Raw genomic sequence first — 19,589 nt, forward strand, 5'->3', positions numbered from 1 at the left:
GGGGAGAAGAAAGGAAACAGAAGTACGTCCCCCATTATCTGAAGATTGCCTGAGCCTATCTCTGCCCTTTGGTCGTATGGGGTAAAGAAAGGATCTACTACTCGCAATAACCCATGATCAAAAGCTCTGATTTTCTTGCTTTTCTATCCCGCCAAAATGTCTGGCTTTCACAGAACAAAAAACTATCATGTAGTACTCCATGAAAAGATGTAGCTGAAGTCTTTAGGTGAGGTGCTTCCCTGAGGTGATGTGGAGGTAGGACATGGCTGTGATCAAGGAGGACATGGTGTGATCAGGGAGAACTAACTCCACCTCTAACATTACAGACCATATTGTTTCACCCCCCGCCTTTTGAGGTTGTGCTATATAGCTATATCTTATTTGTCCAAACATTTAGGTGCAGAAAATCAGGAACTTCATATGTATCTTTTTTAAAGCTCCTTCAGCCCATGAGAATTTATTTGTTTTAACAACTGGATTTATTCCTCCTGTTTGGCTGTGCTCTGCCTTGTTTTCCTCTAAGACTAAATCAAAGTAAATGACTCTTGTTTTTTCTGGTTGGTTGCAAATTGACTGACCTCCCAAGAGAAAGCAATAAGGAAACTTCTGTGGAAAATGCATAAGTATGTAAAACAAAAAAAGAAGAAAAGGCCAGCCTTTCATTCTTTGTCCCTATCATGTGATTATGCCATACCCAGTATGATCTTAGCACCATACCTAACACCAAACCCATCTGTTAGGTTGCCAATTTGTCTTTATGGATCTTCAGATATTAGGACTTTCATTTCTAATGACCAGTTTCTGCAGGCCAGGAAACAATGTTTCAGCAGCTTAACTATCCCTGTCAAAGAAGCAGACTGTTCTGATCTATAGAAATTGGCTGATTTCTCCTACGTGCTCGTGCATTCCAGAGGGACCCAGTTACTAGCAAAGGCCAGGGAGGCTATTGATGATAAGGGACTCTCAGCAGTGAATGTTCAGCTACTGAGTTTATGTAGTAACTAAAGCCGATCATAATGTTTTCACAGGGACAGCTTTACATAGAAAATGTGATTCATCAGAATTGGAATACTTCACTTGAACTTGTCCATTTAGTCAAGGTGAAAAAGCTTGAGAAGTTACCAAAAAAAAGCAACAAAAACAACAACAACCATAAAAACCAACTGTGAGAAGAAGTATTTTTATTCTGTGAATGACTGACATTGATTTGTTTCATGTCTAGCTGGGACAACAAAATTAGAAACGTCTAGCACACCCATGGGACTGCAGTTCTATTTTCTGGCCAGGGCTTTTCACAATCTTTATTCCATGAAGCCTGAATGTGTTGAGACTTTCAAGATGCCTGGCTTTCACTAGGTACTCAGAGAGAAGGTTGCAAGAGTAGTAGTCTGCACAGTTTGATTTTGCTAGGGTGTTAGGCAGACTTTCTTCCTGAAATCACAATAAGCGCAGGAGGAGGTGAGATGTTTATCTGGTGTCTGACTTCCTATGTTTTATTGTTTTCAGTTCTATGGAAAGGTTCCAGAGCATTACCTTGGAGATTTGAGGCTTTCTGGTTTTTATTGGTTTTGAAGTGAGCCATATGAAACTGAGCTCACATTTCCCTTGACGGCTTTTAATACAGACCTGTTAAAATATCAGAGGAAAATGCATAGACCTCCAGTCATTTGTTAACTCATGGGTGATGAACACTCGTAATCTGTATTGATTTAAAGTTTCTTTTCATTCCCTTCATTCCAGGCTCAGTGTAAATCAGGTCACAGATCATGGCGTAAGGATCTTGTATGAAGAACTCTCCAAGTACCGAATTGTGGCTTTCTTGGGGTATGTACCATTTGGGACCAGAATGCTAGATATTGAAACTAGAAAATAAAATTCCAATGCTGACAGAGGTGGGGTGGAAACTACAGTTACCTCCTCATTAACTGACCATAAGCAAAGCAATATTTTGTGTCAGAAATTATTCAGCTGCCACCCTGTAACAGTTCACTGTGGTCCGCAGTTTCGTCTTCCATCACGCTGCCTCACGGGCTGGCCTCCTGCTGACATCAGACCCTTCTGTGACACAGTGCAGACCACTGTCAGGTTACTGAACTGTGTGGGCATCATAGTTTTATACCTAAAGCCTTCTGATGTGGAGGGGAAAGAGAGTACAAGCAAGAGAGCATGTGCTTTGTAGCTAGAGCCTGTTGTTTTCTCTACTGATTTATTTCAACTATGCAAAGCGGATAGAGTTTGGTAGGGAGTAGTATCAGGAACATGGATTTTCATGTGTCTTGCTCATGGTACCAATTTCTTTCAAGACCTTAATTAGTCCTTAATCAAGTTAAAGCTGGAAGGCATGTTAGCTCTGACTGCCTGCTCTTGGTGAAGTAGCTGCATAAAAATGACTTTTTGAAAGGTGAACATGAATACCAAGAATAGCTTTCTTCCTCAAGTGCCCTAATGTAAGTACAACTGCTCAGGTATCTGATCTTCAGTAATATTTACAAGGGGATTTTATGACTTTTAAAAGACCAAAAGTACGTTATGGTGTTTCCTTTTTCGACTTATCTTCTGGCAATATTATTTCTGTACTAACACAGGAATAAAGGGAAGCTTGGTTTGCTTGGGGAGATTTATTATTAAAAAAAATATATAAATATTTTCTCATGATTTGCAGTCTGGTCTCCTTGTATTTTTTATCTAGCCCTTCACAATATGAATTATATATCAAAGTAGAAATACAAGCAACTGTGAATATGTACAAAGCTATACAAAAAAGATAGATGCTCTGTGTGCATCATAAAATATTCAGGTTGTAAATATTTAACAGCAGGAATAACCTATTTTTACCAATGTGATTTTTCTTTAAGCTTATACAGCAATCAAATCACTGATGTCGGAGCCAAATATGTTGCAAAACTAATTGAAGAGTGTTCAAGCCTGGAATATGTTAAGTATGTTGGATCTTTTTTTCCTTTCTCCACGTAAAGCAACTTGAGAGGCAAGAGAGAGTAGAAAAAAGATAAAAATTGTACTTGAAATAAAATATAATTTAGGCTGCAGTTGTATGTTCTTTTGCAGTAGTCTAGCAGGGGATGGCAGCAGGGGAAACACTTGAATCCATTGTCTTTTCTGGAATATAGCAGTAAGTTAAAGGAGTGCATGAGACCTGTTCTTTACCTAAATCCAATCTGAGCACCTGAGCAAGGCATAAGTTGTGCATGAACCTTGCTGCCGCTTCCAGTAGGCAAATTCCCTTGGATTTAGTACCAAGCTTCTTAGTATCTGCTCTTTCATGGGCCACTGGAGTCAGGCTGTGCTGGTGTCATAGCTCAACTCAAATTCACATGATGAGTTGTTCCCTTTAATTCCTGGAACTTCCTCAGATAAGAGTATCTGGGCATGCACAACACTGGTTTGACATAAAGGTAGATCATTAACCAATGGTTTAATTGTGACCATAGCAGAAAACAGAGGTAACTGCAGCAATGTCAGCTATTGGTATGAGTGTAGCAACTGGCAGCCAGGGACTCTTGACTTCTAGTCCTTGTTCTACCACTAACTTGATCTGAAACCCCACTATAGCCACATCCTTCACACTTGAAATATTTGCAGAGTTTTGAAACCCAAGAGCACTTTGGTTCTTTTGCTGCTTTGACACAGTGCTTTGCTTATTTAATCTCACTTTCACAAAAAAAACTTGTTGAGAGATGGTTACTTTCAACTCTCATAGTAATCCTAGCAATTATTTTGAGACAGAGTGCATGTTCATGTGCCTGAAGTCAAACAAGCCAATTTTATGTCAGTGTAGTGACTTGAGGGGTTTTGGAGTTTGGTCTGTTCTTTACATCCATCTATATGCGGTTATCCCTTCCTTGAACTCCAGCCATTTGATATCCACATAGGCTAAAAATAGAAAAGGCCTTCTGTAGAATGCCAGCCAGAGACACTCACTGCTGCATTGACCTGTGCCACTGCCTACAGCCCATGCTTAGAACAGAAAGACACGAAATTATTGCAGTCTGTGCTTGTCAGCTGCAGTCTCCCCTGAAACCACACAATCACGAAATATTCTGTTCCCTGTGGCATCATGAAACATGCTGCATGTAATTCATGTGCTCTGTAGCAACTGCTGATACTATGAACTATACTAAAAACTAGGCCAGGGTCCTTGCCTTGAGGATCAGTTCCTAAAGCTCATTTCTAACACACTGAGCACCAAATCCAAGATTCTACTGTAATATTTCCAATTTGGAGCACTGACATGCAAAATAAGCAAAAGACAACATAAAATTATGTCTTTTAATCAAAGGTCAAGTGTCTGCAGTATTTTTTTGCTCTAGGTTAATGTTTGATAACTGTAGCTAGCCTCCAGGGTTAATTAGCCTTAATTACTTGTATGGCTTTCTGAGCTGATGTTCTAATAGCTGTACAGTTGTAAGTGATGTACCTCATCAATTCATGTATTTTGTGCAGAATAGGAGCAAACAAAATAACTAGTGAAGGAGGGAAGTGCCTTGCCCAGGCCATCCAGAAGAGCAAGACAATGTTTGAAATCGGGTAAGTTTGGTGCTAAGGAGCAGACCTCGGGGCTTGATCTTGGCAGGGCATCTGTAAATCCATTAGGATTCCTTTTTTCATTCTTACCTTCTCTTCTCCTGCTATTGCTTCCCCCCTCAACTACAGCATTAGAACAAACAAGTGTAGAAGCACAGCCACATTTTCCATGGAAAAGGAGAGCTGCTTTGTTGTTCTTCAGTTCACACAATGTTTGTTTTGCGTTTTGGTTTCTGGGTCAGTTTTTTTCACTGTTCTGTCAGAGCCTTAAAGGAGAGACAAACAAATAAGAGGACAGTGTGTAAAGATAGCCACTTTCTTTATGGCAACACAGGTCCTCTAGAGATACCTGGCTATTTTTAAATCTGTGTGGTTTTATGACTATTGGCACTGTACCTAGTTATTCAGTGTCATTGTTACATTGTCAAACCTTCTGCATCACATCCTGATGAAGCTGTGAACTAAGAGAATAAAAAGGAATTCACATCATCCACCTCTAGTCTGTCCCTAACAGGAGAGTCTGCTATTACTGCAGAGAGGTCTGAACGTACTCTAAACCTTTAGTTCCTGCCCTCTTACTCAGGAAAGGTGCTAGGTTTGATTTATTTTATTTTATTTATTTTTTCCCTCCCCCTTCTGGCAAATCCCAGTTTCTCTTTTCACTCTACAGGAGAACAAATTTCTTAAAATTTAATACTTAAATACATGGCATTAAAACCTCTGTTTGGCCCTTGTGAAAATCATAGTAACCTTGAAATATGAAAATCAGATCTGAACAATCAGATTTTTGGCCTTTAATTCTGTTCTACAACATTTCAAAATACAGTGCACAGTCTGCACACTTCCATACATCTGGGTCTGCTGTGCTGTACTTGCTGTAATTTCAGTGAAGGACTCCTATTTCCTCCTGTGGAGGAAATGATCACTCCAAATGAATTAAGGATAGCTTGGACAGAAAGGTTTAAACAGATATATTCAACATTTACAGAGCAAACTGCACTGGGTCTGAAGGACAAGGAAATTCTGGGGAACTTACTGGAAGTCCATGTGTTTAGATGCCACAAAGCTCAATTGATTTTAAAAGAGCTGCCAACTAATTACCCATCAATCTGAGTGTGGCTCTGAGTCATCAAGCCATGATCTCTGTAAAAAATCCAACGACTTAGACCTCAGCAGAGGTGCTTTCAAACCTCATAATAAAGGGTGAATTTTCAAAGTGGTTAGTCTGCATAGAAAGAATTTAATCAGATACTCCTAGTAAATATTGATCAAATCTCCCCAGCTTGTACCATGTTACCTTCTCATAAACCTTTGCTTTGTTTTGCCATTGGAAACACTATTCCACAAATGTGTGAATTTGTGTTGTACTGTCTTTGTGAAATTTTGATCTTTCTCTTGGCAGCTGTTGGGAGAGGAGATGTCACTTGGGTATAATGCTGAAGTGACAGTAACCATTTTACCAGACTATTTTGAAGGAGAAGGGGAGCCTGTAGAGTAATTCACTTCAGAAAATCTCTTGTTTGGCTGTGGGTCCCCATGCAGTTGTGCATCTGGGCAGTCTTTCCAGGACCTGTACTTTGCACTGTGTAAAGGCCAGTCCGTGCCCAACAGGTAACAGGAAAATCACAGCCAGGATATGGGAAGGAAACACTGAGCAGAAAATGATAGGATTTAGGACTTGGTGTGTTTCTCACATCAGCTCGCTGTACAAGACCTCAAGACACCTTTACCCCATAAGGGTAGAGGGCTGCAGAGGGTTTTCCCAGTGCAGCAAGGTGATCCCAAAAGCACTCCTACTGCAGCAGACTGTCTCCTAGAGCTGCTTCTGTGCTGTGGCCTTAAGGTACTGGTGAGTCAGCAGAGGCTGGTGGTGTGATGTGCAGGGAGTAGAACATACCTGGCTCAGCAGGGAGGGTACCTGCCAGGTGTCTCACAATCCTGAAAGACTGGGAAGTAATCAGGGAGGAGGGGAGAGGAGAGAAAAAGGGAGAATGCAATGCCAGTAGTCAGTAGGGCAGCACAGCTGATATCTCATGGTTTTCTCTCTTCACTAGGATGTGGGGTAATCAAGTTGGAGACGAAGGAGCAAAGGCATTTGCAGAGGCCCTGAGGAACCACCCCAGGTTAACAAACGTGAGGTAAAACACTGTCGAAACCAGGCAGCTCGTAGGGGTGGCTTTTCCATCATGCTGTGAAGCAATGACTCTCCCCACCAACTGATAGCTTGGAATCCCATCTGGTATTGCAGCCTTTGCTGTAACCAAGAAGCTTCTGGTGCAAGCAAGAGTCCAGATTGAGTGAAAAAGCCTTGTGCAGCCATTAAGCAAGTTAAAAATACTGCAGGACTGGCATCCTTTCCTCTATCTGCACGTCTTCCCCTCATGCTTCAAGGAGTTCTTGTCATTTGTGAAAGCACATGGTCAGTGGGTGCCATTTTGATCTGGGAGCACCAGCAGAAGGATGTCACAGAATCGGGCTCCGAGTGAGCTCAGTGTTAACAGTTTCTATTGCGAAGGTGCAGCAGCTTTTAACAAATTAATTTTTAGGGGGATAAACTTGATAGGGACTGGGACATTCTTACATTTGGCCTCATCCTGCACTCCAATGGAGCTACAACACCACATGTTCAGTGCTACTGCTAGTTCTTACTGGAGTACAGTGAAGCATCTCAAACTAGCCTTCTAGAAGCCCTAATGTGGGAGAAGTTGGAAGTATAGCAAAGGGAGAAGTCAGCACTGTTAAATAGCCCATCCCCTTCCTGACTCCCAAATGCTGGCTGGGGATTTAAAGATGCATATTGTGGCAGCTGCTGCTCGTTCGGAGTCCCTTCACACAGCTGGAGCACTGCGTCCAGGGTGATCCTTTCCATTTGTCTCCCAAGTCCACTGGCCTTCACGATGAGGGAGCAAACAAGGCTCCTTAGTTTCCCCACAAGGTGGCACATGGCACTAGTTTCTTTAGAAATACTCTGAGAGTTTGGGGATCTCTGGAGAGTTTATTGCTGCCACTTCAGATCCAAGGATTTCAGAGCTGGTGTCTTGTCCTCGTTTCTGCAAGTGGGTAGTCGAATTTAAAAATTAAAAGCTGAACAGGTGCAGTGACCTAAATATATTTGAACTTAAAAGCCATCTGAAATAGTCATCTTCCCATAATTGCACAATCCATCCAGACACATCAGACTTGAAAGAAAACATTTTGAACTTGAATCAGAGCTCAGGGATTCTCAGAGAGCAAATATGCTGATGAATGTGTTTGCAAAAATAAGGAGGAGTAAGTGTGCTATCTCCAGCTTGGTTTCGCTGGCACTTGTGCAGTGTGAATCCTCTGCTCTGTATTGTACTTGCACTTGGGTTTATTTCTTATCTTCCATTGGTTAATCCTGCTCCATGATTAGAATTCATAGTTAGCACCAGTGGTAGCTTTATGTGAAGATTAAGGGAAGATAATCCCTACTGCATCAGTTTATTTTATTTGCCTTTTTTAGGCTCAGTCATTATGGACTGAGAATATCTAGTTTCAGCTGAAGCTAGGAGGGACTCATGCTAATACATACTTGTGTCATTGCTCTACTTGATTCCATTCCTTTTTTGAGACTTTGAATTATTTTGAGAGGGGAGATGCTTTTTGAATTTTGAAAGCCTGGAACATAACTTTAACTGGATGATTTTGCCAATGTCTATTCAAAGAATGAAGGGCAGACAGAAATGTTTGTGGTTTGTAATGGAAAGTATTTACAAGCTCATCTCTCCATACACAGCAGAAGGTGTTGTATTTGGAAGATGAATGAGGTATTGGGGCATCTGAAGGATGGAAAGGACAAAGTGCCTAGTTCATACAGGGATTTGGGATGAAAAAAGCATGTAAAAACCTATGTACTGCTAAGTGTAACTTTTTGTCCTTGTTAAAAGCCTTGACTCTCAAAATCACTGGCTGCAACTCTGCTGTCAGTCTCAAGAGCACCACTCGCTGACAGCAAACCTGATGGCCTCTATGATAGACCTGCACTCAGGCTGCAGCCTGTGAACTGTTCTCACTTGTAAGTCATAAGGACTTTACTGGTTTGCAAAGTATGTGAGCCTTTGAAACACACAAATGCTGAACTGTACAACTGGGAAGCAGATCATCCAGGATATTCACAAGTATTTGGCAGTGGAAGGGCCAAGTCATGCTGTTTCTTACACATTTGTATCTTTACTTCACAGTCTCGCATTCAATGGCATCACAAGAGAGGGAGGCAAAAGTATTGCTGAAGCTATGCAACACAACAACTCCGTGAGAATATTCTGGTATTTGACAGTGTGGTCTCCTTCTCCTCTTCTTTCTCCAGAGAAAACTGCAGCCTAATTTTACTTCCTCCAATCTCATCACCCCTGCTGTTCTCCCCTTCTTCTCTCCCTTCCCTCATCCCCTATGCTTTCACTACCAGCAAGCTATAAGTTATCCCTTTGGAAGAATGTGGACATGAGTAATGGATCAGCAGCACCTGTCTTTTGGGACGTGTTCTAATGACCTAATGTTATGCCTCACTCTGCTCCCTTCGTCTTGCTTTCCCCATTTTCTCTCATTTCCATAATCTGAAGTTAAGTTCTTTGTCCCCAGTTTTTGCACCTCTTAAGAGTTGTCTCTACCTCTTTACCTTTTCCCATTACACCTCCTCCACCTTTTAGGCACTAAAGCATCGTGAGAAAGTATCATTAGAACACTGCTCAGAGAAACTAAGATCTGGTACTTGTCTTTTTTACCTCCAGGGCTTCTCTTCAGCATCTCTTTGTGTCCAGCCTTTACAAATTGCTCAGGGCAGGAACAGCCCTTTGGCTATCTAAATCTGAGTCACAGTCAAGCTGGAAAAACAGGGGGCTGAAAAGTAGTTACATCCTAAGTGAACATTTTTTCTCCCACTTAGGTTGACTAAAAACGAGCTGGATGATGAGGCAGCAATGAGCTTTGCAGAGATGCTGAAGGTCAACAAGAAACTGGTGCATTTATGGTGAGTTACATTCCACAGCGGCACAGGCTCTTTGGCAGTCACTACATTAAAGCTTCACCTTCCAAGGCAATGTAGGTCACAGTAAGCTTTCTGTCCATGGTCTGGATGCAGCTGACTGGTTGTAGACAGTTCTAACAGGAAGTTAGTAAAGCTGCTGTCTAGCATTTTCAACCTGCTTTCATAGAGGGTAAAGTTTAAGCTGTTTGTGTGTCCTGGTAACTTTCAAACTACTGATTGATTTCATCTTTCATTAAGGGAACAGTACTGGCCTCAAACTCAAAGGTTTCAAAAAAAAAAAAAAAGACATAACCAGACAGCTAGAATAGAATAAGGTTATTATGATTCTTTCTATTTATCATCATACTATGAAAGTAGCTAGCTCAGCTCTTACCCTTCAGCCAAGAACTTACATAACAGACACTTAAATACATGTTGCATTTGTCTGATGCTTTCTTCTAGGGCTAGAAATACAGTCATGCAAGACACTCATCTCTAAGGCACACATCCCCAGGAAACCAGGGATTATTTCTAGCAATCACAATGAGACTTATTACACTTCTAAGAAAATATAGTGTTAGCTTTTCTAATCCAGAGGTTCACAAGAATTTGTCGATGAATGGGGTTGGGCAGATGTGGGCTGTGAAACAAATAGCCATCCATTCATTTCAAGCGATCAAGAGAACATAAGAAATGGAGTCCCTTTACAGGCTTTACGAAGACTTTGCTAACCACACTCTAGCACACTGCCTGTATTAATCCTAGTTTCCACCCATTAGGAAGCATGCTGGTTGTCATGGGTGCCAAGTACTTGCAGCCTCTTTTGAAAGCAGCAGAAGCTGTGGTGCTCATCACCCTGAAAATAAAAAGGAGAGGGGGAAGTGCTTGATTTCTTTGTGCACAGCTGCAGATATAATTCACTGAGTAGTTTGGTTTGAATTCATAACAAAATTTTCCCCAGTCAAAGCAGGCATAATAATCCAGATACATGTCTTTACCATGACTCTCAATATTGTCCAAGGGTTTCTGACAGTAGATAAATTTATATCCTGCTTTGTTGGTTACACCACTGGATACCTCCAAAAAGTAGTGACTTAAATAGATAATTGAACTTGAGGCAGAATAAAAATCTTTTTCCAGTAGCTGAAAGAATCTGCTGGAACCCTTTGCATTTTGATTCATTTACCAAGTGCAGAAAGTCCTTTAATGGGAAAACCTATCTCCCTCCCTCCCTCCCTAAAAGATTGTTCAATACACTCCATTTTTCAGTCTCATCCTGAATCCTGAGGGATTCATGCAACCAGTCACATGGAATGGTACAGCTATGGGGCTCACCATGGTAGACTGAAAGGTGAGTATTGAGTTAGGATAGGCTGATGAGACTTTTTATACTCATGCAGATGATGAGCCTTTCTTCATTTTTAACTCAGAGATGGTCTGCAGTGGTTAATAAGAGCTACGTACTGCTTCATCACTTGGGCTACCTGAGGATTTCATGTATCTTTTGTTTTTCCCTGAGCTCAGATGAGACATAATTTACAGCTGCTAAGTTGGCTTCACTGGGACTGGCACCTGCTCATACTGGAGTCAAAATCAGTGCTTTATTTTTCAAAGATCTTGTTGGTTTGATAAACAAGACAGGAGGATTTGGCAGCCTCTGGATCATAACTGCTAAAACACTAGGCCTACACAGGGTCTATAGTCAGAATTTTCTGTACATCACTTAAAAATGTCTCACAGTGTTTTTAGTAAGAAAAAAGAGCTAAGAGGTTTATCTGTTTCAGAGAGTCCAAATACCACAATCTCATACCACTAGTGAACAGTTCATAGCAGAAATTTGTCAGCTGTGTAATTAAGCTCAGTATCTCCAGAATGCAAGATTAAAAGGAAAAGACTAATACCCAAATGTGGGGCATTTGGCCAATACTGTGTACCATTCTCATGGATAAAATCATAACCATCTTCTTGTGGCAGACAGCTTTGCTCCTTGATGTCAGGCTGAGCGTAGGTTGTGCATGCACTGCAAATTAGTTTGCATGTTAGTTTGACATGAAATGCTTTCTTTTTAGGCTTATACAGAATCAAATTACAGCCAAAGGGGTGAAGTGCCTCAGCGAAGCTCTCAAGGAGAATACGACCATTAAAGAAATCTGGTAAAGATCCCTTCCTCAAAGGCTCACTTGTAAACTTTCTTTCCCTTTAAAACACTCCTGGCCTTACTATTTTCCAGCCTAAAAAATTCAGACCAAGTTTATGTGAGGCAGGGGTTGTAGTTCCAGCTGTGGATTTCAAATAGGTAAAAAGCTGCTGCCATTTAAACATTTCCTTCTTTTTTTCATGAATGTCAAGCAGTTTTCTTAGTTCACATACCACTGATTTGCAGAACATGTGGGTTTGCAGAACCAGGGCCTAAATTTATAGACCAAGTTTTGTTTGTCCTGTTTTTTCACTTTTAAACTTCTGAACGTGCTCATGCTTTTCAGGACCTAAATCCCAACGAGCAGGAGATGGTTATATTTAATCAGCATTACTAATTTGGTTTGTAGAATTTGTGCTTGGATTTTCTTTGGGCGGTGCTCCAAACACACTGAAAGTGCTAAGCTACAAGAAGATTAACTTTTTGTAGGATTTGTTTGTTTTAGATTAAGTGGGCATCACATAGTCACACGTGTGCATTTAAGGCAGAAAGCCAAATACCACATTCCTTTCTTCACCTCAGGGAGCTCAGAAGTCAATAGAACTGAGCTGGTTTTAGCACTGTTACTTTATTATTGAATATGAAATTTATTTCTAAATATATATATTTGTTTTACTGAAAGGACACTGAATTCTTGCTTAGAAAGACAATGACTCACTGTCTGACTAGTGTATTCCCTGGAGATGTGGAAGAGGTGCTTTTTTCAAAAGCCACTGTCTGTAGAAGAGGCATCAACTCCCACTCAGATAATTCTGAATCTTCAAAATGAAATCTGTCTTTTGATTCTGGCCTGACTGTTCAGAGGCATTTATTAACCCAAACAATTTCATAAGTCTAATGGTTTAATAGATTTCAACATTTCTGTAAGCAGCACTTAACCAGGCTGCTCATTTTCAGTGGTGTAAATATCAGTGTAGATTCACTTTACATAGCCAGAATTGAAGATTTTTCTGTTCGTCATTTCACATTAATAATGCCTGAGTACTTCACAGAGTTTTCTTCCCCTGTTGTCAGGGAAGACACAAAATGCTCTGAGAACTGTTTAAATTTCTTTAAACTAGCCCACTACGTGATAAGAACCTTTATCAGCTATATGCTGCTTGCTGAAATGCAAACAGATGGGTTTCCAACACCAAGTTTAGTTACTGGAGTTTATGTGTGTGTTCGGTTTTTATTTCTGAAGGAGAAGCCTTGTTCCCTGTACATGCAGTGGGAACAGCAGTGCTGTAGCCGGCCTGTCTGATGCCAGTTCCCAGTTGCATGCCTCGAGAAGCATGCAGCTCACACAGCATTGCAAACCTGTGATCTCTGCTCCAAAACCTTGAAAAAATAGAAGATGGGCTACAGTCACTACCTTACTTTCACATCCCTTTTATTTTTCCCCTCCAGTTTGAATGGGAACCTGATAAGCCAAGAAGAGTCCAAAGCTTTTGAAAATGAAGAACGGATCATTTGCTTTTGAATGAGGACATTTTGCCAAGTTCATTTAACAAAGGTTACTCCTACACTGGGACCACAGAGTTTATAAAGGCAGAAATTACAGGGCTCATGGCAGGAGAGACGTACATGATTAGCTGCCTTTTTACGAACATGCTGCGCTCCCTCAGCTCCATCCCTTACCTTGCTTGTTATTCCTAATCCTTTTGGTGAGTGGGAAGTTGCCTGGGTAAATAATTAATGTTTGTACAGTGCTTTGAAGATGAAATGCAAAGTGTTAATAGAGTAAATCCACTGGCAGGTGTATGCATTTTGATAACTGAGTTTAGCTTTATTCTGTACAGTGATGTAAATAATTTCTAACTTATTTATATCCGTAAATATAAACACACACATATATATATGCAAGAAAGGCTGCAAGATGCACAAATTCCACCAGTTCACAGTATTACCTGCCTCAGAACTGAAAATGAATATCTGTAGCTTTACTGGAAACAGTATCTATACCGTTGGCATGAATGTTTTCAACATGAATACCTTCCTCCTGCCTAGAAATTAGGCCCCTATTTCTCCACTGACTACAGGCAGCATTGTAGACACTGCTTTTTTTTTCATTTGGATTTTTTGGGGGGGAGTAGGAACGGATGCGTCAGGCTCAGATTACTTACAGTAATCTTTTTTTCCATATTGAAGGCAATCCATTTTCTTTTATACAACCAGAAGTCCTTGCTGCCTTCACTGCAAAACCATAAAACTGTCAGTAAACCACTTTTGCTTAAAATTTCCAGAGGGCTGCATGGAAACTGCTACCTCCTGTTTTCACAGCGTTTGTTCTGGGGAGGGGATCTGGAGATAAATGTGAAAAATTAATTAGCAGGCTGTTCATTGCCTTGGCTCTTGGCCTAGACACTGTGCTGGTGGCAATACACCAATATTGCGTTGCCCAGCTTCAGTGGGGAGGAAGGACAATTGACAATCACTACTGTCAAGTAGAAATCCCTTCTCCCAGCAACGTGTAAGCACAAAGAAGGATTGAGATTTGCTTGGAAAGCTTTTAGTCCAAGTTTGAATTCGGGGAAAGAGCAAGGCAAGAGGCAGGTAGTAATAATAAGGATCGGCAAGAAAACATTATCCCCCCCAAAATAATTATTTTTTAGGGAGTGTAACTTTAGATGCTCTTAAAAGAAACCAGTTTGCAAAGGAGTGAGGTATTGGATTTTTTCTTTTTTTGGGGGGGGGGAATTAGGCATGCTTTGTAAATTCAAACTACCCCATGGTATAGGAACCTAAAATGGAAAAGCATGAGCCATTTTCCTTCCTTCTTCTGTGTTACCACCCGTCAAAACTTTGAGAAACAATTCTCCAGTAGCTGACTAACCCACAAAATCTTGGTAGGCTGGAAGAAGAATCTCCAGTTAAAATGCCCAACCAATAAACCCTCACCTTCCCATGTCCCAAATCTGCCTCGTGAAAGAAAGGATAAGAAAAGGCTTGCTTTATAGGTCAGAGCTTCTCCATTTCCTACATGGTAGCTGACCTTTCCCAGCCCCCCCATTCTGTCTACTCCCTTCAGCTCCCTAACACATTTTAAAATACTCATAAAGTTTTTCACAAAACCTGCAGTAAAAAAAAAAAAGAAAAAAAAAGAAGAAAACCAACTTAGTGTTTATTACTTTTCAGTGGTTTTTCTTCTATGCCTGTGGTATCAACTCTGATTTTTCACAGGGAGACAGATGAAGTTTTTCAACCATTCCAGAAGAAAGACAGCTAACTTGAATGATTTCTGCACCTGAGCCATTTGTTTACTGAAGCAAAAGGGCACACAGTTACAGATGAGCTGGATTTCAATTGCCAAAACATCTGCCAAAGCAAAGCCTTTAAAGACTTCTCAGTGACTTTAACAAATCAGACACTCATGCACCTTGTCAAAATGTTGTGTTTTACCAGCCTGCTCTGATGGAAAGGAGAAGACACTGGTGTAAGGAAGGGCATTCACAGGAGGTGTCAGTTGCCTGTGTTGGAGGGAAATGTGCTCCCAGTTTGATCTAATCACAGAATTATTTGCTCTTTTACCAGGTAGAAAATACACTTTAAAACTCCAGCTCCTGTCCTTATTTCACTGATTGACTAAAACAGCCTTCCCCAAGCTTTCCAATGCAGACACATCTGCCCCTTTTTTGGTTTAGAGCAGCCTTTGGCACTCTTTGTTGCACAACATTCTCGGCCCTGTTGCAAATCCCGTTCTATACCTGGTTGTTACAAGCCAGGCATCCAGGCTGGTGTTTTCAGGGGCAGCAGCATTTATGGCGCTGCAGCAGCTAAGTGCAGCCTCGGAGTAAGCAGTGGCAGGATCAAGCCCAGCCCCATGCAGGACAGAGTTTGGCACTGATTACGGTGCCAGTCATAGCCACTCATTTCAGAGGTGATTTTGGGCAGCTGCAAGTGCTCGTTTGGACTGGGCTGAAGGTCTGAGCACAGCTCAGTCCGGGTTTGACAAAATCGAGGGGTTTCTTAGCATCCAGCTCCCAGCTCACCTAGAGCTTCACACAGCACATCACAACTTTGGGAGTCATGCTGGGGAAACTGGTTGCTGCTCTGGAAGCAGCCAGACACTCCTTGTTTAGCAGCACAGCATTTCTGGCTGAAGTGCTTCGTTGCCTTACTGGCCTGTTTGTAGAGCGCCTTGGAGCAACACATTTGCAGCTTGCAGTGAGAGCCTCGTTCATTCAAATTCAAAGACAACTGTAACTTTTTTAGACTTGTTTGTAATTTGCTGAAGCCATCTCTGTACACTGCATCATGTTTTTCCACTCATCCACTGTGATAATAAACAGCTTTGTAAAGAAAAAGCTGCCTGCAAGTGCTTTGGCTTTGCTAAGCCCTGTCAAGTAGACGCTTGGCTAGATCAAGACAGGACAGTGACATCCTAACTAATTCTGGCTGCAGACGAGAAAGAGGAGCTGATGCAGCTAGAGAAGGCCACTCACAGCTGCCACTGCCCCTAAAGTACCCTTCCAGCAGCTGGTGCCAATCCATTTAGGGGCACCGAGGGAAACCATGATGATGGCTCTGGGACATGCTGCTGCCATGCTCTGCTTCCACAGTCCTCTGTGGCCACACTGACGGCAGAAGCTCTTTGTGCTTCCACTCACTGCTGTGAGCAAAGACTTGCTGGCTTGAGGTATTACCACTTGTATGTGGTTGGTGCAAGCTGTGTGTGTTTACTGGTGCCAGAATAACAGTGGCCCTCAAGGGAGCCCTGCTGCAACACAGTGCAATCCTGCTCCAGTCACACACTACCAGGTCTTCAGGAAAGGATGCTTTTCTGAGCCTGGTGCTGCTTACTTGTGTCAGACATGCATTTCCAGGTGTTGGACCCCAGTTGGACTTGCAGGGTGGTGCAGCCTTTGCTCTTCCACCACAGCCAGTGCAGGATCCCAGTCCCATGCCATGGGAGCAGCACTGATGCTGAAGAGAGTGAGACACCCATGCCTTTTCCCTGTAGCTTCATTCCACTCCCTTACCTCAGTTCAGCAGAGGAAAACGGGAGACTGCTGCAAAGCTGTACAAATGGCTGCAGTCGAGAGCAAAGGCGTCGGAGCCAGGCAACAGCAGCAAGGGATGGGTTTGCTGTGAGGAATGAGAGGTCACTACAGAGGCTGCTCAGTTTTCAGCTGATGCAACAAGTAATCTCAGCAGGAAAAAGCTACAGCTGTATGCAAAGGTCTTGACTGCTGCTTTAGTAGGTAGAAACAAAATGGCAGGATTGTGCTAGATGAAAATGGAGGCCAGGCTGGGAACTGTCTGCTGCACTCGAGGACTCCAAGTTTACTCACAGAAGGTGGTTTCTGCTTGCTTGCTGAGGGATCTCAGTTGCTCTGTGGGATAGGTGAGGCTTCTAAAAACACAAAATAGCAATAGTGGCAAGTCCTTCCTCATTTCTCCGAGGGGGGACAAACTGAGAGGATGCAGGGAGCACCACAGGTACTGGGGAGTCTGCCCTTTCACCCTCGGAAATTGCTGTTTGAATACCCTGCAAAGCTTGGCAGTGCCAGGTTAGCCAGTGTTCATTCTCCACTCCCAGAGGTAAAGGAGAGCTGAGAGCATGAACTGCAAAGGTTTGAAATAACTGCCCTCAGGTACACAGGGGGACGTGAAAGCAGGGATGATGTTTCAGAGCAAACAGCAGCTTCAGAAGCATCAAGGCATGAGAGATCACTGCAGGCAGGTTGAGGAATAAGAACTGGTCTTATTCAGCCAGGGGCAAAAACTACAGCCATTGCTTTATACTGGGAAAGCAGAAGATGTCCTGTGCCCTTGTACTCCTGTGAAAACTGGGAGTCCCTGAGGTGACTCCACTGGCAAGCAGCACATTTCGGGCAGGGCTGATGCCACCTCACCCACCTGAGGTCAGTGTCTGCAGGGGTCAAGCAACCCATTATGGTGGCAATACATAAATTCTTGCCATGTATAGGGCCTGCAGCCACGGCTGGCACCAGGGCTGCTGACAGAGGGGCTCCCAACAGTCCCAGGAGGCTGCGCTTTGTGCAGTGCAGGTGAGCCTGGATTTGAGCACCTTGAGACAGGTGCCATGCTTCCCTATCCCAGCCCCCAGCACAGGTAGGCTGGCTCATGAGGTGGCTGCCGATGGCACAGCTAATGGGCCACTTCCACCACTGGAGCAAGTGGCTGTGCCCAAGAACAAACCAGCCCTGGTGTGGAAGCATCCCCTTTGCTCCCATGGGGCAGAGAGCTGGAGCTCCAGCTCCAGCAAACCCTTTGCAAACAAATAAATTATGCCCAACCTCTTGCATCTGGGTATTCATCTGATACACTGAAGGCAGCAACTTAATTATCTGCTAAAGCCTTCCAAGCCAGGAGAGTTGGACCTCACAGACTGGAGCAAATGAAGCTGTCAAGCTTTCATGTTCCCATTACCTGCCAGATTCTTTAATCCTCAGTTTAGCAGATGTTCATCCTGACCTGGGTGACTTGTGAAGAGGAAAACTGCTCCCTTTAGAAGACACCTGGGTCCGCTGAGGCAGGAATCAAGTGAGGAAACCCCACCACCAGATGGGGAAGCAGCCCCATGGTGGCTATTCTCCTCAGTGACAAAGCCGATGGCATGCGGGCAGAGGCTTGGTGGTTTATTTGCTTTTCCTGCTGTTTGAAGCTGGCTTAAAGAAGCAACTAGGACGGGAAGGGCGGGGAGGGAGGTTTTGTTAAAATTTAAACGCATGTTCAAACAAAGAAATCTGTAAACAGGGTGAAAACGAAAGTAGGGCAGAAGCTTAGCACAAAACATGACTCAAAAGATAACGGGCCAAATGCAGAGGGACCAAGCACCTGCAGTTTCCACCGAGCTCAGCTGAGGACACGTCCCTGTGCTTGTGATCTGCCTTCTCTACGCTCCTGCCTTTACGAGGAGTGAGTCATCTTGCGTCAACTGAGGATGGGTTTTATGCAATTATTTATTTATGTCAAATCCTCCTCCCTGCCCCCATGCATCCCAGATCTCATCCCCCTCAGAAAACAGATGCTTTATTAAATGAGGACTGGAAAACTCCATCTCACTTGGCTTTTACTAAGGCTCCTTGTTGTCCAGTGGCTGGCTGGTGAGGAGACAGCAGGCACAAGCTGCACAGCACCTCACGAGCAATGTACTCACGGCCTTGTTTGGCTTTTTTGGACACAGACATCCCTCTCCCTGCAGGGTGGAAGGAGCTGGGAACCTCCTCTACTCAATAAACACACAGAGGGGATGTTTGCAGAGACCAGCAGGCTCCAGCCTGCACCTCCCCAGGCACAGACAGTGCTCAGGTGTCATAGCCTCAGAAGGAGAACGAGACCTTCCAGCACAGTGCACTCAAAAGCCAAGGGGAGAAAACTTCCCCGTTCAGCTCTAGTTGCTGCAGGGGACTCTCACCCCCTCCCTGCTCTCTTTGCCGCAGGCTGTGTATTGTGTTCCCCTTCCTGCTGAAAGCAGTGCAGCATCCAGAAGTGGATGTGGACAAACAACAGCATGTGGTAGCTGGGGTTAGACACACACACACACACACGTGCAACATCACTATCTATTGCTGACAGTTCCCAGGAACAGCCTGGGGCCAGCACAGCATCCCAGTTCACCCTGCAGGGCAAGCAACTTGGGGCAGAGGTGGCATATCCCACGTCCCAACCATAGCCAGGAAGGTAGGATATGATACCAACAGATGCCACTAATTTAAATTTCACACATGAAATCCTGTACCTACTGAACTAGAATGATTTCCAGCAGATTTTCCTGATGCAAAGCCAAACTCGGCTCTAACTGGTTATCAATTTCTTCCATAATACAGCTCAAGACTGAGGAGAAAAACACAGAAATTACTGGCAGTGAAGGGATTCAGGCTTTCCAGAAGGCGATCAGGGTGGGGAGGTTGGGGTGGT

At 43.1% G+C, this 19,589-nt stretch overlaps 1 protein-coding gene across 8 annotated transcripts in view; it reads left to right on the forward strand.

The window, feature by feature from the left end:
* The window catches only part of NOD1 (nucleotide binding oligomerization domain containing 1), a 28,836-nt gene extending 12,837 nt beyond the window's left edge, over positions 1–15,999 (forward strand). For 6 of the 8 annotated variants that reach the window (XM_027675499.1, XM_027675498.1, XM_027675500.1 and 3 more), the window contains 8 exons: positions 1,741–1,824; positions 2,856–2,939; positions 4,462–4,545; positions 6,597–6,680; positions 8,745–8,828; positions 9,446–9,529; positions 11,596–11,679; positions 13,113–15,999. In XM_027675499.1, the coding sequence (XP_027531300.1) occupies positions 1,741–1,824; positions 2,856–2,939; positions 4,462–4,545; positions 6,597–6,680; positions 8,745–8,828; positions 9,446–9,529; positions 11,596–11,679; positions 13,113–13,185 (661 nt within the window). In that variant the 3' untranslated portion in view covers positions 13,186–15,999. Of the gene's footprint in view, positions 1–1,740; positions 1,825–2,855; positions 2,940–3,077; positions 3,131–4,461; positions 4,547–6,596; positions 6,681–8,744; positions 8,829–9,445; positions 9,530–11,595; positions 11,680–13,112 lie in introns of those variants that run through there. The other 2 variants (XR_003533009.1, XM_027675503.1) reach the window with 2 other exon arrangements.
* The last annotated feature ends 3,590 nt before the right edge of the window (positions 16,000–19,589 follow it).

Source organism: Neopelma chrysocephalum, unplaced genomic scaffold (assembly GCF_003984885.1).
Source record: "Neopelma chrysocephalum unplaced genomic scaffold, ASM398488v2 Primary Assembly neopelma1_26, whole genome shotgun sequence".
Classification (NCBI taxonomy): Eukaryota; Metazoa; Chordata; class Aves; order Passeriformes; family Pipridae; genus Neopelma; species Neopelma chrysocephalum.